The 17,380-nt window shown below is 36.3% G+C and overlaps 1 protein-coding gene across 11 annotated transcripts in view; it reads right to left on the bottom strand.

Annotated features, from left to right (window-relative positions):
* KIAA0586 overlaps nt 1-17,380 on the bottom strand; it is a 70,604-nt gene that overhangs the window by 35,099 nt on the left and 18,125 nt on the right. For all 11 annotated transcript variants that reach the window (XR_014584757.1, XR_014584758.1, XR_014584759.1 and 8 more), the window contains exons 16-26: nt 15,619-15,807; nt 14,500-14,687; nt 13,261-13,368; nt 11,950-12,030; nt 5,935-6,131; nt 5,619-5,737; nt 4,853-5,037; nt 2,668-2,827; nt 1,913-2,138; nt 1,160-1,401; nt 586-653 (exon numbers count right to left, since the gene is read on the bottom strand). Coding sequence is in view for 4 of the 11 variants with exons in the window: in XM_083837166.1 (XP_083693292.1) it covers nt 586-653; nt 1,160-1,401; nt 1,913-2,138; nt 2,668-2,827; nt 4,853-5,037; nt 5,619-5,737; nt 5,935-6,131; nt 11,950-12,030; nt 13,261-13,368; nt 14,500-14,687; nt 15,619-15,807 (1,763 nt within the window). In the remaining 7 variants the exon portion in view is untranslated. The remainder of the gene's footprint in view (nt 1-585; nt 654-1,159; nt 1,402-1,912; nt 2,139-2,667; nt 2,828-4,852; nt 5,038-5,618; nt 5,738-5,934; nt 6,132-11,949; nt 12,031-13,260; nt 13,369-14,499; nt 14,688-15,618; nt 15,808-17,380) is intronic.

Genomic DNA, 17,380 nt, shown 5'->3' on the forward strand with positions numbered 1-17,380 from the left:
GAGACATGCAAAGTCTTTAAAAAGCTTTATACCTAAGATTGCAATACTTTGTGAAGGACACGGTCTTTTAAGTCTTCAAGTCCAGAGAACAGTTAAGAAAGTGGAGAATACTTTGACTTCAGAACCTTCCAAGACAAAAGCATTACACCACCAGACATCAGATTAAAAAAACTCTACCGATGTTTTAAGCAGCTTTAACTAACTCCAGTCTCAGCTAACCTACTTTAATAAATTAAGGACACGAGCAATTAAAAGATGGCTCAAAACTGAAACAGTAGAGCATACCCATGTTCTACTCTGTTTTAAGTTGTCTTGAAGTTAAAAGCACTGGAAATGAAAATGCATATTAGCTCTCTCTCACCTACAGAATATAAACCATTCAACTTTTTTTTCCTTTTTTTTTTTTTTAAAATAAATTAGTTTGTACAATGGGCTTTTAGGAGCTATGAAATTCTAATGATATTTGTAAGTGTACAGTTTAAAAGTGTAAATTTAAGGCGTAAGTTTATAAATGAAAATGCTTAAAGGTCTTCCAATTTACAAAGCTGCTCAAGGCAGACTACCACATTAAATCCATTCCCTTACCATTTCATTGGCATCTTGTAAAGTACTCATTAAGCTCTCAGTGATGTTTGGAAGAGGCAGTCCTCCTTCTGTTAAGGTTGGAAAATATTTTAAATTAGAAATATTAAAAAACATATTACTTGTATGAAAGGAAGCTTATGTCACTTTCTTCAAATTATTGCAACACAGTGCTGTAGTAAATTTGGAAATTGCTGCTACCGGATGTGTAGTGTAAAAACAGACTTCCAGCTTCCAGAAAATCACTCTTACACTTTGCTTTCAATAAAAATTTAGTACCATGTGGGACTTGTGCAAGACAGTCCAAATTATTTTCGATGTTGATTTTATGACTCAGCAGCAGATTTAATCTTTTTTTCATTAGTAAGCAGGTTCATTTTGGTTTTTTGTTGAAAAAGAGCAATGTCATCTTTTAAATTCATCCAAAAACATGAAGTGAAAATTAAAGGTCAGGTTTGTAGTTTTATCTGATAATGTATGAAACATAATTCCGGTAGACTGGATGAGAACTGTATAAAGAAAAAAAATTCCAAATTCAAAAAAAAAAATAATTCCACAAATTTGTTTCATTAGTTACCTCTTGCAGCCAGCATCTGGCCATAGCTGAACACGACCTCCCCTTCTGAGATGGGTCTGTCTGCAGTTTCTGTTTCTGTGAGGGTAAGACTACTTTCCTGCGTGGACTGCTCAGAACTAACTGTAGATGTGGCTGATGGAACCTGTGGTTCACAAGGAAGCGATTCGACGGGCCTCGGTGATGACTGCCAAGATGGAATAATCAAGGCTTCTGGTTCCTCATCATTAGCCACTGACATCTCACTAAAATGTAAGAATATACACCATGAACACACCAAAAAGCACAGAACATTACAGAGTAAAAACTTAAATTAATATTGAAAATAAATTAATTTGTAAGTATTATTTTCAAATGGAAGAGTGCAGCACTTTACAGCCTAGTCTAAGAATCAACATGCTTAAATAACATCAATGAATTTCTAGCTATAAATAAAAATTACCACGTGCGTTCCCATTGAGGCAATAGAAAAGACAAAATGCTAATAATACAGTTTTTAATTGTCACTACATTTATTCCTGACATGTTACACTATCAGTTTCATATTCAGTGTGACAGCGAATAAGGACACCTACATTCTGAGAAAAGTCCCCATTTTACATTTTTCCCAAAATATAAGTTAAGTATTTCAGAAAAAGAATGCTGGTTTATCTCAATACTTCCTTAAATATACTTTGAGTAGTACTGTCTACTGGCTTTTTGAGGATATATTTATTTCTTAATAAACAAGAAAACCACGTAGCCTGTTAAACTCACACAGCCCTGGGATGGATTGGTTCTTCAGCTACAGGACTGGGTTTCTCTTCTTCCAGAGGAAGTTCTGCATCATCCCATGGGTTTGGAGGCTTTGGTTTCCCCATTTTTGCAGCTTCAGAGACCCACTCTGAGGCAGGAGAACTTGGAGTGGCTATTCTAGGAGGCGTATTGATAGGAGTGATCACAGGTGTGCCAACAAGACTAGCAGCAGCTGGAATATCAGTTCCTGCATGTGTGAAGCCAAATTTCAGATCAGAAAGGAAAGCAGGAAGTAGCACTTGTAATGTTTGTGGTATCTTTTTGATAGACTAGATTAAGGGTAGTTTCTTTTAAGTACAGTGGTGGCAGTTGAAAGAGCTATAATAAAATCTCAATTGTTTACTTCCTTTAATAAGGGAGACTGCTTTGCATTTTAAAAACTATGCTGCTTTACTTGGAGAGTGTAAATTTGGCTCAAATAACATTAGGAACACAGGAAGGAGTAAAAGACAGCTATTTTTCTAATATGAAAGGTGGGGGGACTAGGGGAGTGGAAATCACAATGTGCATGAAGTTTGAAAATAGAACTGTTACCAGATAGATGTTTGCTTTTTATACAAATTAGCTCATAATTTTTGTATTACATGAGTCCCCACTTGAATCATAGCCTCAAGAATGTTTATCCTGAGAGATAACATGTCTTTGAAGAAGAAAATTAAAGGCAGTAGATTAAAGCATATTTGCTCCTTCTAAAGTTCAATTATTATTTTCACTACCTGCTTCTTTCATTTTTTCTTGTTCATGAACATCTCCACCAATTTCTGTAATAGATGGAGAAGACTCTGGAGTTTTGACTGGAGGCAATTCTTTTTCTGAAGGTGGGGTTTGTGGTGGTGTGGCCTGGGGTGTTGGCAATGGAGTAGGCACAAGAGACTCCTGTGGAAAAAAAAAAATTGAAAAATGTAATGAAGTTGTTATCTCAATGCAAAACTCCTATCTTCCAAGTATCCCCAGAGTTAGTACAGCATTGGGGAGGGAAAAGGAGATAGGGAGAGAGAAAGAAGTTATCTCTAAACAGGAACAGTCATTGCTTTAGGACACGTGCTTCACAGATCTAACTCCTCCATCTAAACATAAAGTTGCACCAGGCTAAATTATTTGCCTGGACAAAAGAAGTTTACAAAAAAAAAAAAAAAAAAAAAACAACAAACAAACAGTAAATTATCTTACACGAATTATTATCTTACAAGAATTTTAAGAAAGCATTTGATACAATGTTAAGTAAGAAAATACATCCTTACATGGACAAAATTGAATCAATATATTTACCACAAGAGAAATCAGTTAAAGGTAAGATTACAAACAATGCAACTGCCAAGACAGTGAAGCACTGAAAAAAGCACAGAAACTTGTTCTTAAACAGTTCTTAAAAAATAAAAATAAAAAATCAGTGATAGAGATGAATCTGACAAGCAAGTATGATGTTGGTTCTCATTCAGCCTGCTACAGAGGAACGTGATGGATCTCTCCAGTTCTGTTTTCTGATATTTCATAAAGAAAACAAGATAATCAGGCTAAGGAAGGCTTCCAAGCTATTTTCTGAAGAATAAATCCTCAAACTGATGATTAACAACTCTTATGGGAAATGAAACATGCTAACACATTTAGCAGTTCACACACAAACACATGAAATCATGAACACTGAAGAACCTGGTAGCTAGACTTAAGTTCTAGATAAACTTCACAGAAAAAAATGGGTAGATCAAGAACACACAACTACATATTCAAGAACTTCTGCTATAAACTAAGCATAAATAGAAAAAGGGGAAGAGAAAAATTACGAATGTACAAGTTAGCCAAAGGATAACTGTTAGACAGACTGTTTCTAACTAACAGTTTCCACCAGACTGTTGGAAAAAACTTAAAAAATAACAAAAATAAAAAAGAAGGCTACCTGAGATTGCAATTAAGGCAGGAGACCATTGCTACTATGGCACAAGGCACTAAGGAAACCCCATCTTGAATACTTTATTATTGTTAAAAATGTGTATTAACATATAAGTGCTACCCATGGTCAAGACCAAACTAAATTGGAAAACACAGAAGCACTGCCCATCAGCGCGAGTTGAAAAACAAAACCTGTATGGACGATTGTTTCATTTAGCCTAATCAAACAAAGGCCAAAAAGGACAAAACTAATCACTAGAAGTAAGTAAATGAATATATATAGTAAAGAGAAAACAACCATTTCAGTTAAGGACATTTCAATTTAAGCTGGTGCTGAAATAGGAATATTTGAAAGGGCCATTAATTAATTCAGAATGGTAATGAGGAGAGAAGTTTCTGAGTATCAGAAGAACAAGATCCAAAGAACAGCCCTCTTTAATCCATAATGGAGTGAGGAAGAGCCCTTTGAATGCAGACCTTATACAACACGGGATTGTAGCACAGCCATGCTGTTATCAAAATAAGAGACAGCTGTCATTTGGTTATCAAAGGGAACACAAAAAATTATTCTTTATTACAGGAAGCTCTACTAATCATTTAAGTGCTTACTAAAAACTACTGAACTTAAAAATTAGAAAGAATTAATACTTGTTTTTACATATATTCACTGTAGGCTGCCAGCCTGTAAGACCAAAAATATCAATTGGATCATTTTATTTTTTACTTTTGCAACTTTGTAAGAAAGTACCATACCTATGTTATATTCAACAAAGTGAGAAAGGTTTTGTCTTGTTGATTGTTGGGGTATAATACGGAATAATCAGAAAATGCAAATCACACACGTTCAGCTTCAGTCTTTTTCACCATCCTACCAAGAAACTATCCCTTAGGAGATGATTTAGTGGGTGACATTGGTAGTAGGGTGATGGTTGGACCAGATGATCTTGGGAGTTCTTTTCCAACCCTTATGATTCTATGAACTTCAGTAAGAACATTTAAGTAAAACACTCTTACCGTCGTAATTGCTGTACTTGGAACAATATTTGTAGCAGCAACTGCTTTCTGAGCCTGCCTGTCACCCAGCATGGTCTCAATTGTCTCGCTGAGAGCTTCGTTTACAAAATGGCTAATCATTTCTGAGTCCACTGGTACACCAGCATTGACAAAGAGTTGAAAGCCTCCACCACCTGCAACTTGAACTGAAAATGAAGGAACACAAAGCACACACAGTTTTAAAAATGTGTACTATACTGCAGCCATGCATTTTATCCCCTATGAACTTTTAAACATTCCTTTGAAGAAAGTGATTTTTGTACTTTGTAGATGAAAGAAACACTAGAGAAGCAATTCAGGGTCACAAAAGAAAAGCAATTCAGGGTCACAAAAGAAGCCAGTAAATAGCAGTGACATCATAGGAAAAATGCATTTATCTCTCATTATCACATTTTTATAAGGGAAATAATTTTTGACGTATCTATTAAAAAAAAGAAAAGCAAACAAACATTACAAGCTCAGCAAAATGCTATGCACATGCAAAATCGAATTTAGATGGCCAATTTTTGCACAATGATTTGTGCATTTTGTGTGTTGTGTTTTTTTTTTTTAATTTCAGTGGTCTAATAACACTTGTTCAGTCTCAAATTAAAGTATGCTCTTTTGTATATTAAGAGTTTCACTGGTACAGCATAATCTGCTCTTGGGCACAGCTATCTAGAGAACTTGTTAAAATTAGCCTATGCTTGAGAAAATCCATCCTCTGAGAACATTAACTCCTACTTACCAATGTCAGAGGTTACACTCTCGCTGTCTTCCCCCTCTGATGTGCTAACACTGGGCACTGTTTCTTTCTGAACTGGGTACATCTCACTGATAATTTTTGCCATTATTTCTTGTTCCACCCTACAAAAATAAAATGTGTATAACTATCAGTAACCATCAAGACACTTCGAAGTATACAAACGAGTATTCTTGTCACAAAATATAAGGAAGTTCAAAGGAAAGAGAAGGGAAGAGAGGGTGAGGAATAAAGGGAAAGTATTCTTAGATTTCTTCCTTCTTTCCCATATATTCTGATGTTTTGTTATACTGCAACTCACCAATTTATCAACCTGTTTTCTATAGTTTCTCTCCTTTCAATCAGTTTATCCAAAACATCAGAAGACTGTTGAGGAGCAGATGCCACTGGAGGAAACACAGGACCGCTGTATGTTGGCGAGGCAACTTTAAAATGTCCATTAAGCTCTAGAAGAGGCTCAGTGAATTCTGGAATTTCATCCCTCTCCTCTTCCTGATCCTAAAAAATAGTTAGTAAATTAAATTATAATGTATTTTTGGAAGACAGTGTCACTGAGGTAACCATCAGATTTTTTTCCTCAAGAAACAGTTATGTGCATATCGCAGAACACAAACTACATTCTCCCTTCTTATTATATTGCAGTTAATTGACACGATTCTAAACCTAGCAAATCATAAATCTGCAGAGGCATAAGGGTATAAGAACTGCTGGGTAAAATAACAGGATTGGGCTTTTATTTCTCACACAGGGCAGGGAGCCAACGGTAATACTAATACTGGATTAATTAACTTGTGACATAACTGTTTTTTTTTAAATACGTATTTGAGAAATACACCTCCTTAAAAAATAAAGCAAGCTTAGGAAACTTTTTACAGTCACTTGTTGGATTAGTGGGTTTTGTTGCTGGGTTTTGTTGTTGTTTTGGTTTGTTTTTAAAAATTAAACTTTCTGGCCTGGCTGAAAGATACATTGCCAGAAGTGTGCAGAACAAGCGTGCAGTCATTCAAAGCTCTAATAAAGTTGCCATCACTGAAGCCAGACATTAATAATTTATACGTAAGTTCCATATACGTTTATAATTAAGCTAACTTAGATTGCTAAAAAGTTAGGAGACATTTCTGGGCAACAAATTTACAAGAGACATTTTGAATTTAACCTGTGCTCATTAAAATGTGTTTCCAAAGATATCACCCTCCTTTTTCCTCCTGTGTGCACAGACAGCATGAAGTCCCCAAAAACAGTCACCAACCCATCGCATTGTACTAAGTGTCCCCTGATGTAAGAGAACCTGTATCCATCTCTCATAAAATTAGAAGCAAACATCTCAAAAACTAAAATAATTCTCTACAAAGATTGGGCATGCTGAAAGGAGATGAAGAGCTGAGCCCCAAATTACGAGTGAAAAGCATATTATGGTGCATAAAAAAGCTCACTGTAAATCTACATTTATTAAGAACGATCTCCAACACACAAAGGAAAAAAAGGGTTTCTTTTCCGTTATATAAAATAAATTTACTTTTAACCAATAAAAAAATAAATAAATTACTTAACATGAAAAGAAAGGAGAGAAGAGAAAAAAATGACTAACAGTTTCCTCTCTCGTTCCCCAATCCAGCATTAAAATGCTTCTCTCCTACCTTAACATACTTTAAAACTGAAAGGTCAGACAGATTTCCATGACGAGTATTACAACAAATAGCTACTGGAGAACTTTTGGATCTTTAATGAGTTTAGAGAGTAATCTTTTTTTCAAATAAAAGCTGTAACTTACAAAGCAGGCAAAACAGAATACGTATATCTGGGGAATCGCAAACAAAGATCTCACAGTCATTCTATGCATTCATTCAGAAAGAAGACAGTAAAGTTAAACTCAGAATGGCACTGGATGACTTGCAAGCAGATAAGCAGTTCGTTCTGTTAGCATGTATGTATTCATAACCATAACTCATGCTGACAGCAAACGTAAAGATGTCTTTGCCCAGTGTTTCATTATGCATTTTCTTCTGACTGCACTACTCCATAAATTTTCTTTGATGTTGCCTATTTAATATAATCTTTTCTGAAAGTATGCAAGATGCAAACATCTGGATTAAATAAACCAAGTACATACAATAAATCTTGCATATAATTAGTAACTTCTGACAAAGTTTCGCAGTTCTCCTGCATTTCTAAATTATGAGCACAAAATATGTTATATTTAATGGCATACAAATCCAAAAGAAGGTTATATTTATTTGGGGGTGATATATTATCTCTGCTGAAATTCTTAAAAAATGAAAGAAATCAACATTTAATTATAGAGATTGAACATGCACATATATCACCTTGTAGACCAATCCTGAATAATCTGCACTCAAGTCTGCATTTTAACTCCCCGGAGACTGTTGAAAATATCTATCACAATTCCCAATCAAAATATGGCATAAATTAGAAAGTCTTTCAGATACGATTGGAATATTAATCATTATACTTTCTTACAAAGTATCAAGCTTAAATTATATTTTCCAAATTACATTCAGATAATTAAAAAAAATGTTTGAGATGATTAGGTAGTATGGATTAATTTTGTTCTGTTACCAAGCACGTATATGTGTAGACCCTTATGAAAGCTATCCAAAACTTAGTCACAGATTTCTAAAGCACGTCTCCCAGCAAGGTCAGATTGCATTGCAGGTGCCATCTATGAACTTCCACCTGAAGAGTTGTATGTGTAAAAAATCACAATCACACTGTCCCACAGAGCATTTCTTGAAAACCGAGGTTAAGGTGAATATGTTTACTCTGATCCATCCCCAGAGGTGTTCAGGACTAGGTTGGATGAGGCCATGGGCAACCTGATCTAGTGGGTGGCATCCCCGTCCACAGCAGGGGGGGTTGGAACTGGATGATCTTTAAGGTCTCTTCCAACCTGAGCCATTCCATGATTCTATAATCTCTGCAGGTTACACATTTTGGGGCAGTATTCAAGCAAAAATACTGAGAAATACGTCCCCACCTTGCAACTAGTGAACGTTCAGAAAGAGCAAGATGTCTGGCTGATGCCTTTACAAGGCTTTTGCCTTGTAAACTTGTCAAAGTTATTGCCAGTTGTGGCTGCTCATGATCAGGAGGCTAGAATCAATAAATGTGTAAGTCCATTTGGGGCTCACGTTAACTGAACAAGTACCACACTCTGGAACAAGACAGTGTCCATGCAAAGGTTGGCATTATGAAATCTCTTCTGTGCAGACAGTCTGAAGAACTCACGTAGGTACAACCATGGATTAAAAATAAAGAAGTGTGTAAAGCAAAGCTGTAACAACCCTTTTTGCTTTATTCCATAGGTGAATTGTCTTAGTATGAAATAAGAGGACCCAACTCAACTGTTCTGGAAAATGTAATTCTGGGTCTTCAATTCTGGTGAAGTTGCAATGGGGGAACAACACACATCCATCATCGCTGCCTGTGGCAGAACTTGCATTTTACAAGTTGGGACACAGTGCATCTGCCTACAAGAACCAAGCACCCCTTACCAGGGCTATTGCAGGTGAGGGATCAGCCCTAATATCCAGGCATGAAACCCAGTTCATGGATTGACCCTCCAGAGATCCTTTAAGGCTCCATGGGGATGTTCTGGGATAGTAGGGAGAGGGAGAATTACTAAAGGATGTAGGGAAGAATATTTTGGGACACTACAAATTGTATTGTTTACCAGAAGGAACCATAAAGGGGCTTTCCATTATGCGTGAATGTAAGGAGGTCAAAGCACCAGCAACTGGAGTCAGCCCACAGGTCCTGGGGCCTGAGTGCTTCTGGTGCCAGCAGCGAGCACCAGCAAGTATCAACCCAAAGCAGCCATCAAGCAGGACAAATGGTTTGGGAACCAGGTATGGGACAGCTCTACGTCTGGGCAGGATACACGTGTGTGCACAAGTTAGAAGAGTTAGAGTCAGTCCATCCTGAGCTGCTGGAGAAGGGAAGGGGATCAGCCCGGTGGTGCTGTCTGAGTGCTGATCTGTGCAGCCACCCCTGTGTGCTTGTATACGTGCACTTGTGTATTGCACACCTGTGTTTGTGCGTGTGCCTACCGGCAATACATGCTCAGTCTCTTTACTGGCTGGACCTGGAACAGGCTCTGCAGCAGCCTTCCTTTTCTCAGGCTGCCCCGCTTGGCATCCCCTAACAACCGTCATTTCAGCTCCTAAGCAGCTCTTGAATGTGTGTACCTTCTGGTTGGAAAGGTAAAGCAACGCTTAGGAAAGGGAAGTGCCTGTGCCAAGGTCCTAAAGCTTTTTTGTGGCATCCATCAGTGTAAAAATAAATAAAAATTCATGCAAACATATACTCTCTTCAGTTCTAACATAATTAAATTTCCATAAAGAAGGGGGGGGGGGACACAACAATAAGTTATTTTCCCATATAGCATTTTGTGCACATTCTTTCATGCATCTGAATCAAAGTTATTGTTATAAGAGTTATTTTGATGTCTTAAGTACTCCTGCCACTCCAGAGGTTGATTTTATGCTTCCACATTGTGTTTGCCTTGCACATTTTTAAGAACTTTGTCTGTATGGGCATAAGCCAAACATATGTTTCACTTGGAACATTTTTTGGTATTGTGATTAAAATATATCCCATTGCCAAAAATAAAAGATAAAAGCAATCCAAGAGAAAAACGAAAAAATAAAGGACAAATAACTGTTATTCACATTAAAAAATTGTGTGGGACTTGCGCCCAGCAAGAGGACAAGAGGCAACGGGCACAAAGTGAAGCACAGGAGGTCCCGGCTCAATATGAGGGGGTACTTCTTTACTGTGAGGTTGAAAGAGCACTGGAATAGGTTGCCCAGAGAGGTTGTGGAGTCTCCTTCTCTAGAGATATTCAAAACCTGTCTGGATGCCATCCTGCACAACGTGCTCTAGGTGATCGTGCTCGGCAGGGGGGTTGGATGAGGTGATCTTCAGAGGTCCTTCCAACCTCAGCCATTCTGTGACTGCGATTTCTTAAACAGTTTTTGCTGTGCCAATAAGAGAAACTTGTCCAAATAGATTTAATTCCTCCCTTCCAATAACAAAAGATAATTTTGGAATAAAAAAATAAATCATTTCCCCACTTTTGAAAGAAAAACTACATCTTTAAAAATGTTTTAACTAACTGATAAGTTTAAATGATAAATATTAAAAATAAAATCTACTGTATTCGACTATAGGCTACAGAGTTAACATTTAATGTATGCTCTAATCCTGGGATCAGGAGCACATAAAACGGGTTTAAACAACAAAAACAACTGGGGTAGATTTTGACTAGAACAGAGCAAGTCTATTCACCAGAAAGAAGTTTGAGGAAAAAACATATCAGGAGGATACTAGCAAAGGACCACATTTTCAAGCTCCTGATGACTTGACTTAAACGCAGCAGGAGACAAAAGCTGCCATCTTCCACAGAGGCAAGATACTACACAACAGCTGGGTAGGAGCACCTTGCTGCCTTTGGAGGCAGCCTTTCTCAGCTACCGTTGAGTTTCTGCTTGTGCTCTTAATCCAGAGAAGTGAAATACAGCCTGGTTCACCAGACTCCAGTGTTTGTCAGCCCCCACTCTGACTGACAAGCAGAGTACTTGTTACCTAAAAAGACTAAACTGTAAAAGAATATCTCCAATAAATCCATGCCATCATATTCAAGAAACATCAATGCTGTTAAATATGCACAGACATCCTAACAAGACAAGACATCGAGCAAAACAAAATCTTGTCACCTCTTAATGGGCCCAATGAGGTAAGTAGTACGTTACATACTTATATCGCTTTAAAAAAAACAAACAAAAAAACATGAAAATAATTTCTGACTAAAATGAGATATTATACTAATGTGTTTTAGGACCTCCAAAACACATACAAATTGTTCTATACTAAAATTTTCTAAAATGGGAACCTCAGAAAATACTTTCACATTTTAAAGTTTCCATCATCTCACTTAAAATCTGTAAGAGCCTCTTATATATGCATTACATTTAGAGCTTGAAACTGTGAAATCTAAGTGCTATAATCACCACTGATTTTAGAGGACTACTTCTATTTCTAGTGGATTCTAACACATATAAATAAAAGCCAATTTTAATTTTTTACTGTAATTCTTCGAAGGTCCTTCACTAACATACAGGAATTTGTGATATTGTTTATGGCACTGTGAACAGTTCAGTATTGCTCACAATGGGTATTTTTAAAGTTGCTCATAAAGCACACTAATTTTCTACATTGCATTTTCCATTATGATAGAATAATATAAAGCAAATAGAAAAACATTTAGAAGGAAAGGACATCTTTGCAATATAATTACCTGCATAACATCGGTAACATCAATTAAATTTGTTCCTGGAAACTTTGTGTCTTCTTCCTCACTATGTAAATCTTCTGGAGTCTATTTATAAAGACAGATGGAAATTATTAGATATCTCATGTTGGCGGAAAAGAAAAAAAATGCATGAGCAGGAAAAACTTCATGCCGAGAATGCAGTTAAATTGTCAGTCTTGTCAACAGCCTGAATCCAGGAAAAGTGCTTTATCTATCTTAAAAGTTAAGAGAAATTTCTTTGCATAGCATAAACAGAGCTTATTATAGCTCCTTGTTGTACGCTGACAACTAAACCTTACTGATATTGAATCTAATGGAGTATCTCACCAACAAGAGCTCTAGGGCAATACCTCTAACTTATTAAAAAACATCAGTAACACAAACTACTGCAAAACATAGCATGCAAAAATCTGAAAGTGTCTTAAGCAATTTGCTTGTGTACAATTTTACAGTGTTAATTAATAATTAAATTTTAAAATAATCATTGTTATTTTCGCCACTGGTCTCTGTGCTATGCTGTGAATATCATGACCATAGGACTCCAGAGGACCTAGCTCCTTAAGTCAAAATGGCATCTGAGACACAGAGAAAACAGAAGGTACAATAACTAAACAGAAACAATCAGTGCACCTCCGTGCCTTATTCAATTCACACTGTCCAGTCTGTGCAATGGACAAGACAGAAGTCCACTGGAAACGTGCCACCCTGCAAATATGTGCCCTAGTTTACAACCTTATCTTGCAACACACAGCAGTAAACGTTTTAGTTGAACAAAAGCCTTCGTTACTGCTTAGATTATATTAAAAACACTTTTGAAAAAGGTATGTGGAAAGAGAATGGAGGGAACCAGTCAGCTCCACAGCCTAACCATGTTGTGTCACCTATCCACACACATTAGAATACTAATGACAGGCTACGCCTGCATGTCACTAACCACTCAAATATGGCCAAGGAACAGACAGAGGAATGAAGAACATCCTCAGTCTTCATGCGAAAACACTGAAACCAGGATAAGACATTAAGACATTACATTGGCCAATAAGCAATTACAGCTCTTAACAAGGCACAGGTTTTCACGATAGCGATTTAATCTTGGAAGAGCATCTTGCTACAATTTTTCATTTCCTTAAACAAATCCCTCACATTAAATGTTTATGTTACGTTTATGTTTATATGTTATGTAAAATATATTTCTCTAACAAAATATGAGATAATGTTGCAGAAATTTAACATAATTGACTGATTTTTCTGTTTTAACAAAATTCAACTCACGCACACATTTAGACCAATCAATACCTGGATTACAGCATCAACACGAGGAAGCGCAGGTTCGGAGCCTGAAGGCACATGGTCTACACTGCCACTGCCACTTGAAATACTGTCAATATCTACATTTGGTAACACCTAAGACAGAACAAATAACCAGTCTGAAAAACTATGTATTAGCTCAGCTACTATTGTTGAACTTTTTATATTCTTCCACTTTTTTGTATTATCTTCCTCTTGTTATTAAGTCACAAAAACCAAAACCAACAACCTAGCCCCAGAAATATTATCCTTTTTTGTCATGCTGCCTGATTTCTCCTGTCCTCTAATTCCCTGATACTACGTCTTGCACGTGATGACAGGTAAATATAAATATTCACATAGCACATGTGTTTGACGTGCAATGTATTTCAGTTGGTCTACAAGCCACTGTGTAAGGATGGTTGGTGGCTTCATATTGTCATATATCTGGTATGGTAAAATAAAGGGATAATTCTATTACAATATATCTTGTAATAAAGGCATGTCCATTACAACATCAAAACTTTTTTTGAAGAACAAAAATTTAAATACTTGCTTAATTCTTCGGGGGGAAAAAAATTTAAAAAAAATCACCATACCCATTTAAGAACTGGGTCAATTAACAGGAAAAAGGTATGAGAGTGGAATCCAGTGACACAGTGAGAGGACAAAAGCCATACTCTGCCTGTGTTTAGCTTTTATTCTATGAATCATTTGTATCTGAAAGGTGCAGATAGGCATGTACATATTCTCTATAGTTTGAATCCAAGATACTCAACGTGTAAGAAACATTAACTTCCTTGACAACAGACTCATGTGAAAATAAGAAAAGACTAGATAAAGACTTCAATGGTTGATTAATCAGGAGTGAAATTATTGGGTTCAATGTCATGCTTGAGAAAGAAGTCTTACAGGTCAAACCACCCTTCCAAGAAAATTGTCATTTATTTTAATACTTTTTATACAAAGTTTATTCTGGCTTGAAAGTCTCATAAAAAAAAAAAAGTGAAATATTACATGACATAGAACTATTTTACAAACACATAGTTGACTTACAAAAGAAACAGTTATTCTATTTTGGTTAAATCATTGTTAAGATGTGACAACTTGTTGGACCATTCTACACATTTCTATTGCTTACAGAAAAATCAGCCACTGAGGTCGAAGTAAGTTACTGGTGGATGAGACTGTCTTTATTTAGCATTCATTTGTTAAAATAAACAAATAACCATCATTCTTGATACATACCTGCACAGACAACTGAGGTGGATCCTTTTTCTCTGATCTCATCTCTATCACAGCTATGTTTGGTTTTTTTATCTCAACTGGAGGCTTTGGTGGTGCTTGAGGAAGAGATGTCGTGATTGTAACAGGATGGGGTTTACCTATAACTACTCCAGCAGGCTGCAGGGAGATGTCACTAATTTGGGTTTGACCTAAGAAAAGTGTTAAAAAATATTTATATATATAAATAAAAATCTTTAAAACAAATCTGTAAATTAATAAACTAAGTAAAATTAAATTGTATCAGTGTTTTACATGAAACAGACTAAGATCTCATACACAATTACAGAACAAGTCTGTATTTTACCCACTACAACTGACTAAAGCACTATGCTTCACCAAGTAAATTTAAGACTTTCTGAGCGAAAACTGTAAACTTGCCACAGCCATTTTCTGCAACTATTCAGTTTACTTGACTAGGGTGACACCTATTGCTGAAAATAAGAATAACTACACCGTTTTTGTCAGTCAAAAATTACGTACCATGCTCCTCCTCCCCTCACATTTTCTTAACTATATTCAAAATACTATTACACTTAGGTTAGTATCCATCAAATTTTGATTTGAGACTCCCTTACTTTTTATTTAATAACTATCATATTTAAATGCTAACATAATAGTAACCTTTCCTGAAACAAGGCCTGTATAGAGGTTCTACTGGAAGTCCAAAAATACTGAAGCCATGAAAATGAATTAGTGTGTTTGGCAGAATCATGCTGAAATTGTTGGGCTGAAGTCATCGTTGATGTTGAATTCAAGCCCTAATGGTTAGTTCTTACTTACACAGATACCAAACTTGAAGCCAGAACATGAGCCCTAGAAATGGAAAGCATACCAAAGAAGGTATGTACAGCTATACAAATAATATACACCTCAGCCAGGGTGCAGCCAGATAGCCAGCATGAAGAATTAAAAGAACCAGCACATTTCAAATGTTCTCCCACAAACATTTCCCAAAAGAAAGGCAGATGTAAATCTCACGGACCAGGGCAAATCACTGACTTGAGAAGATGGAAGTTGCATTTCCACAAAACAGCACATATTAACCTACACACATCCCTTTTACAGGTTATTTGCTCTTACCCAGTGGAATAGCCATAGGAATTAGGTGACCTTCAAGTGGACCGCAGCCAGCTGGTACATCTTTATTTGGACTAAAAAGATATTGATTTTCTTGAGAAAGAGCATATAAAGGATGCTGGCTTTTGGGACTGGTTACTACCTTCTGTGCATGAGAACAAGTCTGTGTTCTTGCTGACTTTACCTTTGTACCTGAAACAAGAGCCAGATAAATTGCACAGATCAATGCATGTCCGAACACAGTAACACCACACACTACTAAAATAACCCTTCAACTGAAACAGCTACAAATTTTTGCTGTGGAATATGGAGGGAATGAGGGTGCAAGACTGGAAGGGCAGAATCTAATGGTGCTATGTCAAGTATCTTAGTATTGGCATTAGTAAATGAGTTAAAGTTATAATTTTTGAGTAGCTGAATCTGTATTATATATATATATATAAATATATATAAAATATCTTAGACCTCTGTTGTTACTAATCATCACCCTTCATATATAAATGACCGGTTAACATGTCAATAAACACTCTTTTTAGCTTTGTTCGTATTACTAATTAATTGAATAATAAAAGTCAACATTTAGGGATAGTAAAGATTGATAACTTGACTTTTAAGAATACAGACACAGAAGTAAGCCAATCCACTCAAAAGAGTGGCCTTTTAGTGCACACAGATTGTGGGTTATAAGCATACAAACAAGAACAGCAAGTCATAACTCTTCAATCAGAAAATGCAGATCAGAAAGAAGTGTCTGAAAAAGGCGTTAAGGTCATGTTGGATAAACAAAGCAATGAGAAAACAGAATACAGTGTTGTGGTGAAGTGGATAAACGTAGTCCTCAGATATCTCAACAAGACAGAAGTAAGGTGGAGCAGATGACTTCCATCTATGACAACACAGCGTTCAGTTCTAACCCTGTATCTCTGTAAATATTAAAATAGATTGGGCATTAAAAGACCATTTTAATTTTTTTAGGGAAGTCAACTGGAAACTGAAGTAGCTGTAAACTGAATCCAAACACTCACTACAGATCAGGTACTAAATTTAAAGTGTCCCATTTACTTTTGAACCATAAGGTTACTTGTAGCCACAGGAAAAAGTAATTAAGGGCAGAATTTCTCATGTCTTTAAATGATGCACACATGCCTTTCTTCAAGCATAGATTAGCCAGAAAAATCATTCTTTAGTCAAAGACAAATTACTGGACTCAGTAACATAAATAGATACAGTTCAGTGGCTTGTGATTTAGGAGAGGTCGTACTACATGATCTAACGGTCTCCCCTGGCCTTGAACTTCTGAGTAAAAACAGAAATTGGCAACGTATCTGTAATACCGCCAACTTGTAAAAACACGGTTCTCACAGTAAGAATGATTAAGTACTGTATACACGCAGCACCTCATTTTAATTGCTTTCAACTTTTCATTTCCCCCTGAAAAGTTTATTTGCACTGGGCAGAAACTAGACATTTAATTAAACTTAGTTTTAAAAACCTGGTGTTTACATATATTTATTAGTTCAAATTATGTAAGAAAACAACTCCAGCTTTTTTTTTTTCCCTCTAAGAAATTCACTTGCTCATTAAAGTGTGAATAGCTGGATTTTTTTCCTAACTTCCCAGAAGAAACCAAGCACTACAGCACTAGTCACTACAGTTTATTTGCAAAGAAAATGGTTGAGAAAGTTATAAAATGACTGAAAAGAGGCTCTCCAGATGGCCATTTCAGTCTTAAATAAACATCCTTATTCTAACAGTAATTTAACAC

Source organism: Anser anser (assembly GCF_964211835.1).
Source record: "Anser anser genome assembly, chromosome: 5".
In the NCBI taxonomy this organism is placed as follows: domain Eukaryota; kingdom Metazoa; phylum Chordata; class Aves; order Anseriformes; family Anatidae; genus Anser; species Anser anser.